At 36.9% G+C, this 17,597-nt stretch overlaps 1 protein-coding gene and 1 long non-coding RNA gene across 2 annotated transcripts in view; one reads left to right on the plus strand and one right to left on the minus strand.

The window, feature by feature from the left end:
- The window catches only part of TMPRSS11D (transmembrane serine protease 11D), a 38,132-nt gene extending 29,640 nt beyond the window's left edge, over nucleotides 1-8,492 (plus strand). The window contains exons 9-11 of the mRNA XM_086702839.1: nucleotides 3,426-3,685; nucleotides 4,807-4,949; nucleotides 8,229-8,492. Coding sequence (XP_086558965.1) covers nucleotides 3,426-3,685; nucleotides 4,807-4,949; nucleotides 8,229-8,390 — 565 coding nt within the window. The 3' untranslated portion in view covers nucleotides 8,391-8,492. The remainder of the gene's footprint in view (nucleotides 1-3,425; nucleotides 3,686-4,806; nucleotides 4,950-8,228) is intronic.
- Nucleotides 1-17,597, minus strand: part of LOC147581957 (uncharacterized) — a 286,206-nt gene that overhangs the window by 261,406 nt on the left and 7,203 nt on the right. The gene's annotated exons all lie outside the window — the stretch shown is intronic.

Raw genomic sequence — 17,597 nt, forward strand, 5'->3', positions numbered from 1 at the left:
TCATCATCTGTTTAACCCATCCCCCCACCCACTTCCTCTCTGGTAACTATCAGTTTGTTCTCTATAGTTAAGCCTCTGTTTCTTAGATTGTTTGTTTTTCTCTCCTTTTTCCCCTTTGCTTGTTTGTTTTGCTTCTTAAATTCCACATATAAGTGAAATCATATAGTGTTTGTCTTTCTCTGACTTATTTCACTTAGCATAATACTCTCTAGCTCTATTCACATCATTGCAAAGGGCAAGATTTCATTCTTTTTAAGGCTAATATTCCAGTGTGTGTGTGTGTGTGTGTGTGTGTGTGTGTGTGTGTACCACCTCTTCTTTATCCATTCATCAGTTGATGGACACTTGGGCTTTTTCCACAATTTGGATATTGTAGATAATGCTACTATAAACATTAGGGTGCATGGGGCGCCTGGGTGGCGCAGTCAGTTAAGCGTCCGGCTTCAGCCAGGTCACGATCTCGCGGTCCGTGAGTTCGAGCCCCACGTCAGGCTCTGGGCTGATGGCTCGGAGCCTGGAGCCTGTTTCCGATTCTGTGTCTCCCTCTCTCTCTGCCCCTCCCCCGTTCATGCTCTGTCTCTCTCTGTCCCAAAAATAAATAAAAACGTTGAAAAAAAAAATTTTAAACATTAGGGTGCATGTATCCCTTTGAATTAGTATTTTTGTACTCTTTGGGTAAATACCTGGTAGTGTGATTGCTAGATCATAGGATAGTCCTATTTTTTTAAATTTGTTTAATGTTTATTTATTTTTGAGAGGAGAGAGACAAAGTATGAGAGGGGGAGGAGCAGAGACAGAGGGAGACACAGAATCTGATGCAAGCCCCAGGCTCTGAGCTGTCAGTACAGAATTTGCAATAGGGCTTGAACTCATGAACCTTGAGATCATAACATGAACCGAAGTAGGATGCTTAACCAATTGAGCCATCCAGGTGCCCCAGGGTAATCCTATTCTTTAACTTTTTGAGCAAACCAGAGTAGCTGCACTAGTTTGTATTCCCACCAACAATGCAAGAGGGTTCCCCTTTCCGCATATCCTCACCAACACCTGTTTCTTGTGTTGTTGATTTTAGCCATTCTGACAGGTGTGAGGTGGTATCTTAGAGTAGTCTTGATTTGTATTTCCCTGATGATCAGTGATGTTGAGCATCTTTTCACGTGTCTGCTGAATGTATGTCTTCTTCAGAAAAATGTTCATGTCTTCTCATTTTTTAATTGGATTATTTGTTTTTTGGGTGTTGAGATTTATTAGTTCTTTATATGCTTTGGGTAATAAACCTTCTACACCTTATCAAATATATCATTTGCAGATATCTTCTCCCATTCTGAAGGTTGCCTTTTAGCTTTGTTGATTGTTTCCTTCACTGTGCAGAAGTAATCCCAATAGTTTATTTTTGCTTTTGTTTCCCTTGCCTCAGGAAACATGTCTAGAAAGAAGTTGCTATGGCTGATATCAAAGAAGTTACCACCTGAGTTCTCTTCTAGGATTTTTATGGTTTCAGGTGTTACATTTAAGTCTTTCATCCATTTTGAATTTACTTTTGGCTATGGTGTAAGAAAGTGGTCTAGGTTCATTCTTCTGTATGTTGCTGTCCAGTTTTTCCAACAGCAACTGTTGAAGAGTTAGTCTTTTTCCCATTGGACATTCTTTCCTGCTTTGTGGAAGATTAGTTGGCCATACATTTGTGGGCCCATTTCTGGGTTCTCTATTCTGTTCCATTTATCTAGGTGTCTGTTTTTGTGCCAGTACCATATTGTCTTGATGAATACAGCTTTGTAATACGGCTTGAAATCCAGAATTGTGATGCCTCCAGTTTTATTTTTCATTTTCAACATTACTTTGGCTATTCTGGGTCTTTTCTGGTTCCATACAAATTTTAGAATTGCTTGTTCTAGCTCTGTGAAGCATGCTGGTATTATTTCAATAGGGATTGCATTGAATATGTAGGTCGCTTTGGGTAATATAGACATTTTAACAATATTTGTTCTTCTAATCCATGAGCATGGAATTTTTCTCCATTTCTTTGTGTCTTCTTCAATTTCTTTCATCAGCTTTCCATAGTTTTCAGTGTACAGATTCTTTACCTCTTTGGTTAGGTTTATTCCTAGGTATCGTATTGGTTTTGGTGCAATTGTAAATGGGATTGATTCCTAATTTCTCTTTTTCCCTGTTTCATTATTGGTGTATAGAAATGCAACATATTTCTGTATGTTGATTTTGTATCCTGGGACTTTATTGAATTTGTTTATTAATTCCAGCAGTTTTTTTGTGGAGTCTTTAAGGTTTTCTATATATAGTATCATGCCAGCTGCAAATAATGAAAGTTATACTTCCTCCTTGCCAATCTGGATACTTTTTATGTCTTTTTGTTGTCTGATTCCTGTAGCATAGTTATTTATTTATATTTTTATTCCCAGAGACTCATACTGTTTCTTATACAAAGTAAACATGTAGTAATGACTTGTTCAACTATAACTAATGAAAATAATAGTTATTTCCGCTGAGTGCTTACCTTGTATGCCAAACATTGTTTCAATACTTACAACTGAGTGAGGGCATATAATCAGTCACATTTTGTGCAAAAATAAACTGAGAATTAAAGATATGAAGTAAGTTGCCCTAAATAACACAGTTAATATATGGCATAGCCAAGATTTAAATCTAATTCTATTTTTTTTTTTTATTTAACGTTTATTTATTTTTGAGACAGAGAGAGACAGAGCATGAATGGGGGTGGGTCAGAGAGAGAGAGACACAGAATCTGAAACAGGCTCCTGGCTCTGAGCTGTCAGCACAGAGCCTGACGCAGGGCTCGAACTCACAGACCGCGAGATCATGACCTGAGCCAAAGTCGGCCACTTAACCGACTGAGCCACCCAGGCACCCCTAATTCTAACTGATTCCAAAATCATGCTCTTATTCGTTTGCTGGAAGAAAGAAAAGGAAGGGAGGGAAAGAAGAGAACAATAGCTTTAAAATTTTCTCTGTAAAGAGACTGATCAAAAGAAGTACAATATGAAAAATTCATGTATTCGGTGGTTGTAAACTACTTTTTTCTTTAGAATTTTTAACTAGCATTCACTCTTACATAAGCTACTGTACATTATAAGATCATTTCCTGGACATATAATTTTTATTTCTGTATCACCTATATCTAAACTCCACAAAACTCTTAAATTGTTGTTGTGTGGATACATTTTATTTTTATTCAAGCTTAAGAGCAACACTGAGTTAATCAACTCTTCAATTCGCAGACCCTTTAGACAAATTATCATTCATTTACTAACTATGTAATCCAGAAAATATATACCAAAGAGATATTGATCAAATAGTTGCTAGCCGGGAAAGGGATGGCAAACGCAAAATTCAAATATTTGAAATGCTCATAAATTCACTCTTCAAAACACATTCTCATATTTTTTTAGCTACCCTAATCCTCGTCAGTGGACTGTCACTTTCGGTGTTTCAACAACATTTCCTAAACAGAGAAGAGGAGTAAGGACTATTTTAATCCATAGCAATTATAACCCTGCAACTCATGAAAATGATATTGCAGCTATACAACTTGACAGAGGCATCACCTTTACCAAAGATATCCATAGGGTGTGTCTCCCGGAGGCTACCCAGAATATTCCGCCTGGGTCTACTGCTTATGTAACAGGATGGGGATCTCAAGAATATGGCGGTAAGTGTCTCAGGAAAAATCAAAGAACAACAACAACAACAACAAAATCTCCTGGGACTTGCTGTTATGTAATTTAATTAGGGAACACCTGAAGGACATGTTCTGTGGAAGGAACGACCCCATATTCTGATGAGTCCAACCTCTAGTTATTACTACATATCCTCAGCAAAGCAAAGCAGTGTCCCTAGATATCATGGGGGATTCTCAAACATAGTAATAGGGAAACGTAAAATAAAAGTGGTGAAGAAACATGAGTTCTTCAATGAACCAGGGACTCTATAGATCTCAAATGTCTCTCATATAAAGAAAATTTTTAATTTTGAAAAGAAGATTTTGATAGGTATTCTCTAAGGGTTTTAACACTCTCTAAGGTGTTAACAATCATTAAGGTATTCTGAGATGAAATGAATTCTACCTCTAGAGCAAGAAACTCTACACACATAAGCATTGCTCACTCTTTGTTTATTGAATGAATAATGAGGGCAATGTAAAAGAACAAATAGGGCCATGGTGAAGAGAGTATCAACCAGGGCGTGGAAGGACACAGCATTAACAATTTCCACATGCTTCAGCTCATGCTGTAGATTGTATCTCCAAGAAATAATATGAAGACTTAATTGTCCTAGAAAATACCTCATTGTGTTTTCACCACTGAAAGTAATTTGATGTAATAGATAAAATGTGTGCCAATCATAAAAATGGCAGTGCCATTCTGAAGGAACATCAATACAAGTAAAATAAATTATTTCTTTAGCCTTGAAACCAGACTGGTTTCTCTTTCATTGGTAAATTAAAGTTTACTCAATATGTAATTTTCCAATTCAAAGTCAGTCAGTGAATAACTTAAATGCTGCTAGTCAATATTAAAATAGCAGATATGTTTTGCTCTTGAGGTCCAAGGGGCACTGCATCACAAAGTAAGGTAAAAAAATAAAATTGATCTGTGTAGAGGGTTTATTCTTCTCTACTATGGGCATCTTTGCTGAAAAGAAACTCCCAATATATCTTCCATAGCCTGCTTTGCTAAATAAGATACAGTGTTTTGGAGTCCAGTTATTCCTTCCCATGTTTGACATAGAATCATTAATTTACCCATTCCATTTCTGCTTTATACTTCACAGGTAGCACAGTTTCAGATCTACAGCAAGCACGGGTCAGAATAATAAGTAATGATGCATGTAATGCACCAACTAGTTATAATGGAGCTGTTTTGTCGGGAATGCTATGTGCTGGACTACCTCAAGGTGGAGTGGATGCATGCCGAGTAAGTTCAAAATAATGTTATCATGTCATCATCCAAGTTCATAAGCACTTACTGGCATGTGATACTGTGATAAGCATAGAGGTAACATAATTAGAATACACAGCCCTGATCCTCCAAAAAATTGTTATATAGATTTTACAGTTAAAATTCTCTTATGAAATTGATCCAACATTAATTTTAAGAACTTTCTTTGTGATTTTTAATATAAATAACACCTGAATATCACCACCCTGAAGATAAAAAATGTACACAAAAAGCTTAGTTATTTCAGTCACAACAGTTTCTATAATTGTAAAACAGCACAAATGAGGGAGGGGGGAACTATTTAGATCGGTCCTGTCTTTTTTAACCAAACATAAAAATGAAAATAACTATGAAATTCTTACTTTAAAATAATTACAATAGGATTTTAATGCTAACATTTTTAATTAAATTATCTAATCAATTAATGTGGTTATATCCTTTAATAGATTTTGATCCTATGTCTGAAATCCAACCTCATATAGTAACAGCAATAACTACTTAGTATCCAAAATAACATTTCTGGAATTAAGAAAAATTAATCTTTTCTTGGGGAATCTGCTGCTGTTTTGGGGGTGGGGGGAAATTGTATGCAGAAAAATCAAGTTTATTCTTTCCTCAAACAATGCTGACAGTTTTTTATTTCAATTTTTTTATTTCACTTTTTTATTTCAACTTAAGTTCTAATTAACATATATGGTAAAATTGGTTTCAGGTGTAGAATTAAGTGACTTATCACTTACAGACAACACCCAGTGCTTATCACAAGTGCCCTCCTTAGTACCTATCACCCATCTAGCACATCCCCCCACCCACCTCCCTCCATCAAACCTCAGTTTGTTCTCTATCTTTAAGAGTCTCTTATGGTTTGCATACATTACTGACTTTTATATTTTAGTTCTCACATTCTTGAAAAAATGGGTAAGAAGTAGCTCTTCCACAGTTTTTTCACATTTTGGGCATTTTCCCCTAAATGAAACATTTTTATTGACCACAAGTTGTGTATAAATGGAGAGGAACTGTTTATCAGTTTTCAAGAAACCATTAATTACCCATCAGCCCTTTGTTCCCTTTAAGTGGAGATGTCTTTGTGATAGGAAACACTTCTTGTTCCACTTCCTATTTTTTTATTGCTAGTTCTGTAACAAAAAATTCTCAAACTTCATAGTTTTCAAAAAGTTCACCAAATAAGTAACACACATCTACACTGACAATTCAGCATTAATTAGAACCGACTTAGGGAAACACATGAAATATAAAAGGGCATTACTCGGGGCGCCTGGGTGGCGCAGTTGGTTAAGCGTCCGACTTCAGCCAGGTCATGATCTCGCGGTCCGTGAGTTCGAGCCCCGCGTCAGGCTCTGGGCTGATGGCTCAGAGCCTGGAGCCTGTTTCCGATTCTGTGTCTCCCTCTTTCTCTGCCCCTCCCCCGTTCATGCTCTGTCTCTCTCTGTCCCAAAAATAAATAAAAAAACGTTGAAAAAAAAATTAAAAAAAAAAAAAAGGGCATTACTCATGCCTTACTCAAAATGTCCCTTTCCTTCTGCATACACAATTTCCACTCTTCCCCTCAAGCCCAGATCAAGTCATCATGAAATTCCCCCTATGTGTTCCACTCTGGACCTCACTAATTTTCAGCTGAAATACTACAATACATAGAGTTTGTGCATCAGAAAGAACTAGCCCTTTACAAAAGAGATTATGAGATCATACTTGTTTCAGTTCATTTATTCATAGAAATTGTATGTTTTCTGTGCACCAGATACAGTGCTAGACAACTATGTGTTCCCTGCACTCATCAGGGCTATAGTCTAGAAGAGGGAACACAAGTTAAAATGCCTGCACAACCAGGCAGTGAAGCTGTCCAGATACAGGATAAATTACATGTCCCTCTTAGTTTAACACCTGCTCGTCCACTCTTAGATATTATGCAGAGAAATTCCTTACTAGAAAGAATAGCAGCAGAAGCACAACGATGAAAAAGAACTGGGTAGCTGGAGCACGAACACACAACCTGAAGGAGGCAGGTGCCAATCAGCTCCATGCAGTGCTTGCCATGCGATTGGTGATTCACACACTGACCCTTCTCCCAATCTAAACCAGTAATTAGAAGAGCTAGCTACAAAGTGTAGTCAAATGAATAGCAAAGCATTCTAAAAGCACACTTGATAATAGTTGGCTTTTATTAGTAGTACAGACTGTATGCCAGGCTATACTGGAAGTGTTACATGTATAAAACTCATTTAAACATATAGAAACATTACTCATAGATGAGGAAACTGAGATCAGAAAAGCTATTAAATACTTTACTGAAGGTCATATGGCTGAGAAGTGGAGAATTCTTCTTATCCAGTCTATCTAACTCCAGAACCCACAGACTCAATCTACCATGCAGCATGTAAAATGGACTAAATTTGTCTCCCCAGCTAGATTATTGCATGTACAAATATTTGTTGGTTGGGTTATTATAATTGGCCAGTATTTCATAAGGAATGTTTTACTCATTGCCTTATAAATTTCTTTGTGATTATTCACCAAAGAATACTTTTTGATGATATATTATTATGCATCAGACACCATGCAGGTACTATGAATAGGAAGATAAATGAAACTTCATCCATTCAACAAATATTTGCTTAGCATCTCCTGTGAGCTAGAAGCTTAGGATATAGCAGGGTCCAGAATAAGTATGCCTTCCCTGGCAGACTTTACAGAATAACCAGAAAAACAGACAATGAATAAGTATACTAAATGCTGTGAGTTTTGCAGCAATGTGCGGCTGTCACAAGGGGAATTGGTGCAAGGGAGTAAGTTCAAACAGGCATACAATGTGTTTGCATAAAATAATATAGAAGTGGTGAAAGAGATACACACAAGATGTGGAACACAGGAAGTAAAAAACCAACCCAACCCAAAGCTAGAAGGGGTGGCGGTGGGAAAGAAGGCACAGCCCTGTGAAAGCTTCCTGGAGGAGGTAAAGTCTGGGATGGGAAGCAGTCCACCAAGTGACTGAGGACAGTCTGGGAAACATGCACCTCATCTTCTCACACCTGAGGAAGGAACAGTGTGTGTTCTTAAAGGATTTTGGTTAATTTTCACATGAAATTGGTACACTATTTCAACTTGCTGTAACATTTCAACAGGAAATGTCAGATTATTTTTATTGTCATACTGAGTGTGACTTCTACTGACAGAAATAAACTCCTTAATACTTCAGGGTGGTCTCACACTTAAATTCAATCATTGTGTTTCTTTCAGGGTGACTCTGGTGGCCCACTAGTTCAAGAGGACTCACGGCGGCTTTGGTTCCTTGTGGGGATAGTAAGCTGGGGGGATCAATGTGGTCTGCCAGATAAGCCAGGAGTATATACGCGAGTGACAGCCTACCGTGCTTGGATAACTGAAAAAACTGGGGTCTAGAGCAATAAAGGCATCTCTGTGGCAAAGTCTGTATGCAGGTGTACGTCTAAAATTCCAAAACCTTGCCTTTCAGCTGCAAAAGAACCCGAAATTGCCCTATTTTAACCTCCTGTCACATAAATATCGTTTCACAAACACAATTTGTTCTTTATTACTACAGATTTTGTTTTCTCAAGAAAGCTATATGAATGTTGCATAGTATTGTGGCTGTGTGCCAGGGGAAACATGTAAACTAGTTACAGAGGTAACAATTTTATTACAGTTGTGATAAGAGCTCATAGTGAGAAAAACAAGTACCCTGAGAGAAGATATTAGAGGAATCTGGACAAGTCTGCAGCATTGGAGGAGTCTTCCCTGAAAAGGCTCACTGAAGCTGATAATGGTAGAATAATAGTCAAGGCAGCAAGAATAGCATGAGGAAATAAAAATCCTATTTACTTGAAATTTCTGGTTACTCAATAGGCGGTGTAAGTCCTAAAATTAAATATGTGAAGTCATTGTACAGCAATCTTAATTACCCTATAAGAACACACTCCCAAAGAAACTGAGGAATTTCAGGTATTTAAGATCAAAGTTAAAATAGTCACTGCTCAACTGAGACCCAAAGAATTATAATTTTTATGATGAATTTTATTAAAAATATCTTGGGGCACCTGGGTGGCTCAGTCAGTTAAGTGCCTGACTCTTGGTTTCAGCTCAGGTTATGATCTCCACACTTCGTTGAGATCAAGCCCTGCATCAAGCTCTAAGTTGACAACGTGGAGACTGCTTGGGATTCTCTCTGTTTTTCTCCACCCCTCCCCACTCTCTTTCTCAAAATAAATAAATAAACTTTAAAAATATCTCTCATCTATGTGAGAGAATTTACTTCCTCTGTAAACTGATGAAAGACACCTGTGCAACCTTCTTAAGTTAACTTCCAACTATACAGTGCTTTTGAACAACTAAGTAGGAATAATCTTAAGAACTAAAGATCACCCCAGTGGTGGTCATTTTTGAGAATATAAGGACCCTCAATAGCTAAACCCAAGTAATGAATTTAAAGTCAAATGTGAAGTTATTTTGCAAAGAGAAGGGTTAAACAGTTTAATTTCAGTAAAACTGTCTTGGGGTGCCTGGGTGGCTCAGTCAGTTGAGCGTCCGACTTTGGCTCAGGTCATGATCTCATGGTCTGTGGGTTCTAGCCCTGTGTCGGGCTCTGTGGTGAGGCTCAGAGCCTGTGCTCAGAGCCTGGAGCCTGCTTCAGATTCTGTGTCTCCCTCTCTCTCTGAGCCTCCCCCGTTCATGCTCTGTCTCTCTCTGTCTCAAAAATAAACAAACATTAAAAAAAAATTAAAAAAAATAAAACTGTCTTAGAAAAGAAATGTCTCTCTCCTTTTTTCTCCCTTTCTCTTCCTTACACACACATTACCAATGAACGTAAATAAAATCCATTAAAATTTAATGGCACAGTAATTTATGTAGTTTGAATCATGAATGTAACTGAATTTTTATGGGATCCTGACATTAATTAAAGCTTGGTTACGCATGACCATCTATGTGTCAGGGCTTCCTCCTTCTAAAAGCTAACTCACAACACCTTGGCATCAGAACTACAACATGCATTGTGATAAAAACTTCTTGTATTTCCTCATGTAAATTGTGAAGAGACCTACAGTGGAGTCATTTACTTTTAAGGAAAAGAAGTTGAAAATTTAACTAACTTGGTGAAATGTGCAAATTATTGATACATGTCATTTCAAATAAACTCTTTTAAAACCATTTCCCTGCCTAAGAATTTATGGGAGTTATGATTTATGAATGGCAATCCAAACCATTTATTTAATTGGTTCTCCAACAAGAGAATTGCCAAGCCGACTCTAAAGGCTTGGTACTTTCTGCTGCCTTATAATCAAGCTCTATAACTGAGGCAAGCGTCCAGCCTGACACTCCCTGGCTTCAACTGGTGAGGACAATGTTAAATTGGTAACTTAGTGTAAGCCTCAAGGGGAGCATGTTTTTGTGTATAGGTGTGTTGGTGTGTACATGTTTGTGTGTGTGTGTGTGTGTACATGCCCCCACATATTCATAAACATTTTTATTTATTCCTATGTATTGAAAGCTATATAAAGTACTTATTTAGCAGAAAACAGAACAAATTCAATTTATTGAAAATAAAATATTATTTAATAAATATGTTTATTTATAAGAGAAGGAATATCTGAGGACCTTCTTTATTTATTTTTAACGTACTAATGGGTTCCATGTTACTGACAGCTAAGTAACTCCATGAAAGCAATTTTAATATTTATGGGAGGTCCTAGAAGATTCAGGAGAAATATTTTATAATATCAAAAGGGAGTCTTCCAGAGTACCACTTTGCCATGAATAATAATTACTCTCGTTTAAATGGGAATGGAACAAAGAACTTCTTAGATTATTTATCTAAATCTGTCATAGATTCTAATTTACACAATTCAATTTCTATTTTCCAGTTCGCTAAACATTAAATGGTTCAAACAGATCCAAAATAGTTGTTTTCTTTCCATTTTTCATATGTCTATGTAATCCAAATCTCAAAACACAGCCCTTTTCATTTCTAATCAATCAGTTTGATTAATCTCCTATGGGGAAAACAGATCTTTTCCCTGCATATTTCAAGTGACTCATTTCTATAAGCATCAGTTGTCTTTTTAAGGACAGGTCCCTTGTCAAGGGAGATACTTAAGCAAAATCTGGATGATCACCTGCAGAAATGTTTTAAAGGATTTCTGCAAAAGGTCAGGCTTAAAAATAGATTATTTCCATGGTCCCCTCCAGGCTAAGATTCTACTCACAATTAGGAAATAGTTTGGGGGAAGCATAAGATCTCTGAGAGAGAGAGGAATTTCAGAGTATTGGGACATTGTTTAAGCTGGTGCACCAGAGTAAATAAATCTAGAGTAAATAAATCAAACTGATCAAAATTCAAATAAAGTAGAAATCCATTTTGGAGGGGGAAAAAAAAGCAACTGAATGAAACTGAGGAATTCAAAAAGCAAACAGAACTCTCAGAGCGTTTTCCAGGGTGACCTCTACCTTTAACCTCCAATCATACAAATTAGACTGAAAGTACTAATGCAATAAAAATCAGGGAATACATTAATAAAAGGGTTTTTCCCTACAAAATTCATCCATCTAACCAGTCATTCATTGTTTTACCCATCATTTGTTTATCAATAGCTTTTGAGCACTTATAATGTGCCAAGCTTTATTCTGATCTAGTCAAGCCAACTTCTAGGAAAGAACAAGCCTGGCAGAGAAACAAGCAAGTATAACTTGTCCTGAGATGACAAGTTTGTGAGTTCGAGGAACAGTAAGAAGTCAATGTGGTTGGAGTAAAACTACTGAAGAAAAACATGTGTTAGAGGAGGTTGAAGAAATAGGTACATGGGCCAAAGAAGTTTTGATTTTATTCTAAATTTGAGGGCAAGATTTTGGAGGAGAATCACAACACCTGAGTATCAGAACAACTACATTCACTATGATGAAATCTTATACTTCCTCATGTAAATTGTGAAGTGACCTACGCTGAAGTCATTTACTTCATGGAAAAGAAGTGCAAATTTAACCAACTTGGTGAAATATATACACAAATTGTTGGTATACCTTATAACAAATAAACTCCTTTAAAATCATTTCCCTGCCAAAAGGCCTTTGACAAAATCCAGCACCCTTTCTTAATAAAAACCCTTGAGAAAGTCGGGATAGAAGGAACATACTTAAAGATCATAAAAGCCTTTTATGAAAAGCCCACAGCTAACATCATCCTCAACGGGGAAAAACTGAGAGCTTTTTCCCTGAGATCAGGAACACGACAGGGATGCCCACTCTCACCGCTGTTGTTTAACATAGTGCTGGAAGTGCTAGCATCAGCAATCAGACAACAAAAGGAAATCAAAGGCATCCAAATTGGCAAAGATGAAGTCAAGCTTTCGCTTTTTGCAGATGACATGATATTATACATGGAAAATCCGATAGACTCCACCAAAAGTCTGCTAGAACTGATACATGAATTCAGCAAAGTTGCAGGATACAAAATCAATGTACAGAAATCAGTTGCATTCTTATACATTAACAATGAAGCAACAGAAAGACAAATAAAGAAACTGATCCCATTCACAATTGCACCAAGAAGCATAAAATACCTAGGAATAAATCTAACCAAAGATGTAAAGGATCTGTATGCTGAAAACTATAGGAAGCTTATGAAGGTAATTGAAGAAGATTTAAAGAAATGGAAAGACATTCCCTGCTCATGGATTGGAAGAATAAATATTGTCAAAATGTCAATACTACCCAAAGCTATCTACACATTCAATGCAATCCCAATCAAAATTGCACCAGCATTCTTCTCGAAACTAGAACAAGCAATCCTAAAATTCATATGGAACCACAAAAGGCCCCGAATAGCCAAAGGAATTTTGAAGAAGAAGACCAAAGCAGGAGGCATCACAATCCCAGACTTTAGCCTCTACTACAAAGCTGTCATCATCAAGACAGCATGGTATTGGCACAAAAACAGACACATAGACCAATGGAATAGAATAGAAACCCCAGAACTAGACCCACAAACGTATGGCCAACTCATCTTTGACAAAGCAGGAAAGAACATCCAATGGAAAAAAGACAGTCTCTTTAACAAATGGTGCTGGGAGAACTGGACAGCAACATGCAGAAGGTTGAAACTAGACCACTTTCTCACACCATTCACAAAAATAAACTCAAAATGGATAAAGGACCTGAATGTGAGACAGGAAACCATCAAAACCTTAGAGGAGAAAGCAGGAAAAGACCTCTCTGACCTCAGCCGTAGCAATCTCTTCCTCGACACATCCCCAAAGGCAAGGGAATTAAAAGCAAAAGTGAATTCCTGGGACCTTATGAAGATCAAAAGCTTCTGCACAGCAAAGGAAACAACCAACAAAACTAAAAGGCAACCAACGGAATGGGAAAAGATATTTGCAAATGACATATCGGACAAAGGGCTAGTATCCAAAATCTATAAAGAGCTCACCAAACTCCACACCCGAAAAGCAAATAACCCAGTGAAGAAATGGGCAGAAAACATGAATAGACACTTCTCTAAAGAAGACATCCGGATGGCCAACAGGCACATGAAAAGATGTTCAGCGTCGCTCCTTATCAGGGAAATACAAATCAAAACCACACTCAGGTATCACCTCACGCCAGTCAGAGTGGCCAAAATGAACAAATCAGGAGACTATAGATGCTGAAGGGGATGTGGAGAAACGGGAACCCTCTTGCACTGTTGGTGGGAATGCAAATTGGTGCAGCCGCTCTGGAAAGCAGTGTGGAGGTTCCTCAGAAAATTAAAAATAGACCTACCCTATGACCCAGCAGTAGCACTGCTAGGAATTTATCCAAGGGACACAGGAGTACTGATGCATAGGGGCACTTGTACCCCAATGTTCATAGCAGCACTCTCAACAATAGCCAAATTATGGAAAGAGCCTAAATGTCCATCAACTGATGAATGGATAAAGAAATTGTGGTTTATATACACAATGGAATACTACGTGGCAATGAGAAAAAACGAAATACGGCCTTTTGTAGCAACGTGGATGGAACTGGAGAGTGTGATGCTAAGTGAAATAAGCCATACAGAGAAAGACAGATACCATATGGTTTCACTCTTATGTGGATCCTGAGAAACTTAACAGGAACCCATGGGGGAGGGGAAGGAAAAAAAAAAAAAGAGGTTAGAGTGGGAGAGAGCCAAAGCATAAGAGACTGTTAAAAACTGAGAACAAACTGAGGGTTGATGGGGGGTGGGAGGGAGGGGAGGGTGGGTGATGGGTATTGAGGAGGGCACCTTTTGGGATGAGCACTGGGTGTTGTATGGAAACCAATTTGACCATAAATTTCATATATTAAAAAAAAATAAAATAAAATAAAATAAAATCATTTCCCTGCCTGAGTATTTATGAACATTATGATTTATTTAAAAAAAATCTAAAACAATTGACGTAATTGCTTCTCCAAAAAGAGGACTGCCAAGTAGACTCTATAGGCTTTGCACTTTCTGCTGCCTTATATGATCAATTTTCTGTTTCCTAAAGATTAATATGACTACTCTAAGAGAAACAACTACAATACAAAAGTAGAAGGGAGAGGAGTCAGAAGACTATTGCAGGAACCCGGGAAAATGATGGGACTGACTTGGATTGAGGAGCTAATAGTGAAGATGGTGAAAAAGACTTGAATTCAGGAAATATTTGCAGAAAAAAACAGCAGAAATTTCCGATAGACTAGATTTAGGGGCTGAGGGTAAGGGAGAAATCAAGGTTGACTCAAATTTTGAGCCTGAAAAACTGAAAGGAAAATTTGGGAAGGGGATCCAGTTTGAGGATGGGGAATCAAGAGTTTCTTTCTGAATCTGTTACATTTGAAATGTACAAGCAATCAGGTCAGGAAAACAACTGTAAATTCATATCTGTGGCTCAGAGAAGGGATTGAACTGCAAATACGAATTTGATGGCATTTACAATTTCAGGCAAGTAGAAGCAAAAGCCATTTTGCATGACTAAAAGAGAGAATGGGAAAAACATCTTTTAGAAAATAAGGAAATGTCTGATGACCTCTATAAATATCCTGATGTCTTAAGATAAAAAAAAAGTTATTTTAGTATCGCACAAAAAAAGACTTAAAGAAAAAATGTGTTCAATTTGATTTTATTAAAATTAAGAATTTTTTATTATTCAAAAGACACTATTAAAGAATAAAAAGGGGAAATGACAGAATGAGGGAAGATACTTACAATACATGTAACTAAACTGGTTAATACCTAAAATGCATAGGGAATTGTTACAAATCAATAAGGAAAATATAGGTAACTTGGTAAAAAAAAATGGACAAAAGATTAGAACAGGTACATCAGAAAAAAGAAATCTGAATGGCCAATAAATACAATAAAAGGGGCTCAACCTCATTAGAAATAAAGAAAATAAAAAATAAAAGCATTATACCACAACTACACACCAATAGACAAAAATTGAAAGTCTGATAATATCAAGAACTGGCAAGGATGGAGTGGAGTAAATTGCTTTAATAAACTTGGGGAGCTAGCAATTCCACTCCAAAGTGAATACACTAGAAATGGGCCCACATGAGCAGGAATATACAAAGCAGCATTACTCATAATAGCCAAAATAGTGACAACAAAACGACTATCAACAGTAGACTGGATAAGTAAATTCTGTTATATTCACACAAGGGATTGTCACAGACTCTGGGTCTAGAGTTCCTTCTTGTCTAGCAAGAAAGCAGGACCCAAGACTAAAATGTCAGAGATGGCTAATGTCCAGGAGAAGACAAGAGCCCCAATTAAGAGTCCTTGCTCCATTTTTATTAGGATCAGAAGGCTTACAAACATGGTGATGGACGTGCACAAAGAGACAGTGAAACTGTGAACATTAACTCATGGATGTGAAGGAAAGGGGGTTTTGAAGATATGCCAGGTTAGGGGGTTTGGGTTTAATACAAAAGAAAATCCTGGTGCTGGGCAGTTGGGTGGTAAGCTTGTTCACAGCAGACGTGAGGCACCACCTCTGTTTACCTAAACTTCTGGGGACAAGAAAGACAGAACCTGTTCCATCAGGGTCAACAAGGCCCCTTTCTTTTGCTAATTAGCTCCTCTTTGGGCAACTCTGCCCTGCAGCAGTCTAGAGCCCTATTTACTTGTTTACCTAATTTGGTCCTTCCCTCATGTGAAAGCAGCTTTCTGCTATAGTACTAAATTGGGGGGCGTTTCCTCCCTGAATACCTAATCTTTACCTCATATACCTTTGTTCTATATTGGGGCCTTTGCCCCACCCTCTCTATACCTATTTACTTAATCTTGTTTACCCAAACTTGGGTGTAAGCATCCTATGGCTTTCTAATTCTTTATGCCTTGTTAACCCATCAGTACAGGCTCAGGGAATTCCTAAGCTTATTCCCCAGAATGGATGATCATTGCCATACAGCCACAAATATGAATAAACTAGAGCCACATTTAACAAAGTTGAACCTTAAAAACACAAAGTTAAACAAAAGAAACCAGCTGTTAAAAATACATACTACTCCATTGATAGGTTTTTAAACTATATTGTTTAAGAATTTATTTTACTCATGAAAAACTATTTTCAAAAAAGCAAGACATCTATTACCAAAAAATATAAAACAATATTTACCTTTAGGGAACAGGGTAGAACTGTACCTAAGAAAAGAAAGGCAGAGAGCTGCTGGTTGGTTAGCATACCTATATGGATATTTGCTTTATGGTAAGTCATTAAGTTGTGCATTTATGTTTTATGTGCTTTCCTGTATGTATATTATTTTTTTCATCTCTGATAAAGAACAGTTATCAGCATCCTCAGGCATAGTGAGGGAAAACAAAAATTTTCCTATTCATGATCCACATTAATATTTTGATATTGCTTTCATTTGAATTTTTATAGATCTAGCAGGATTGTCTATCAATGTTAACATTGTTAGGAAACATTTCTAGTGTGCATGGTACTATTTCTTATGCAATTAGGAATTTTCCTAATCTATAAATTTGGGGATAAAATTAAAAAAAATATATAATCTCATTTTTTAATAAGACAAGCTCAAATGATTCAGAGATTGTTAAATAATTGCATTTGCAATAATAAAAAAGTAAAACTGTTTTAAGTTTAAAAAGCCTGTATTTTTTTCTATGTGTTTGTAAACAGAATATTTGTAATAGTCCTTAGAAAAGTACTTTTAGTGATTCATTGACCCCAAGTTTTTCTTGTTGGTAATTTTCTACCTTACCATTTTTAGTCTTCTCTAAAAAAAGGTTACAAAATCAGAAAGAACATTTTATAGCCTTTATCATTTTCAGGGCTTTCATAGAAAAAGTCTTGAAATAAGCATCCTTTAATATTCTAACCATTTCCATTTTAATGGTTATTTCAATTAATTTTCCTGCTTTTGTTCTACTAGTCAAGGAAAATGGTCAGGGTTTCCCATCAATCTTTACTTGATTTGCAACAGGGAAAGAAACTATCAAATATAGTAGCTGAGTCTGACTTTAAGACACTAATATATGCTCAGAAGAGATAAATTCAGTAAGTCCCCTGGATATAGCTATATATTTAGATGTTTGTACTCATGGCAGGGAAAATCGCCTAAACCTGTTTCATCTAACTTTCTAAACTA

Source organism: Puma concolor, chromosome B1, assembly GCF_028749965.1.
Source record: "Puma concolor isolate L17-30 chromosome B1, mPumCon1.1.hap2, whole genome shotgun sequence".
In the NCBI taxonomy this organism is placed as follows: Eukaryota; Metazoa; Chordata; class Mammalia; order Carnivora; family Felidae; genus Puma; species Puma concolor.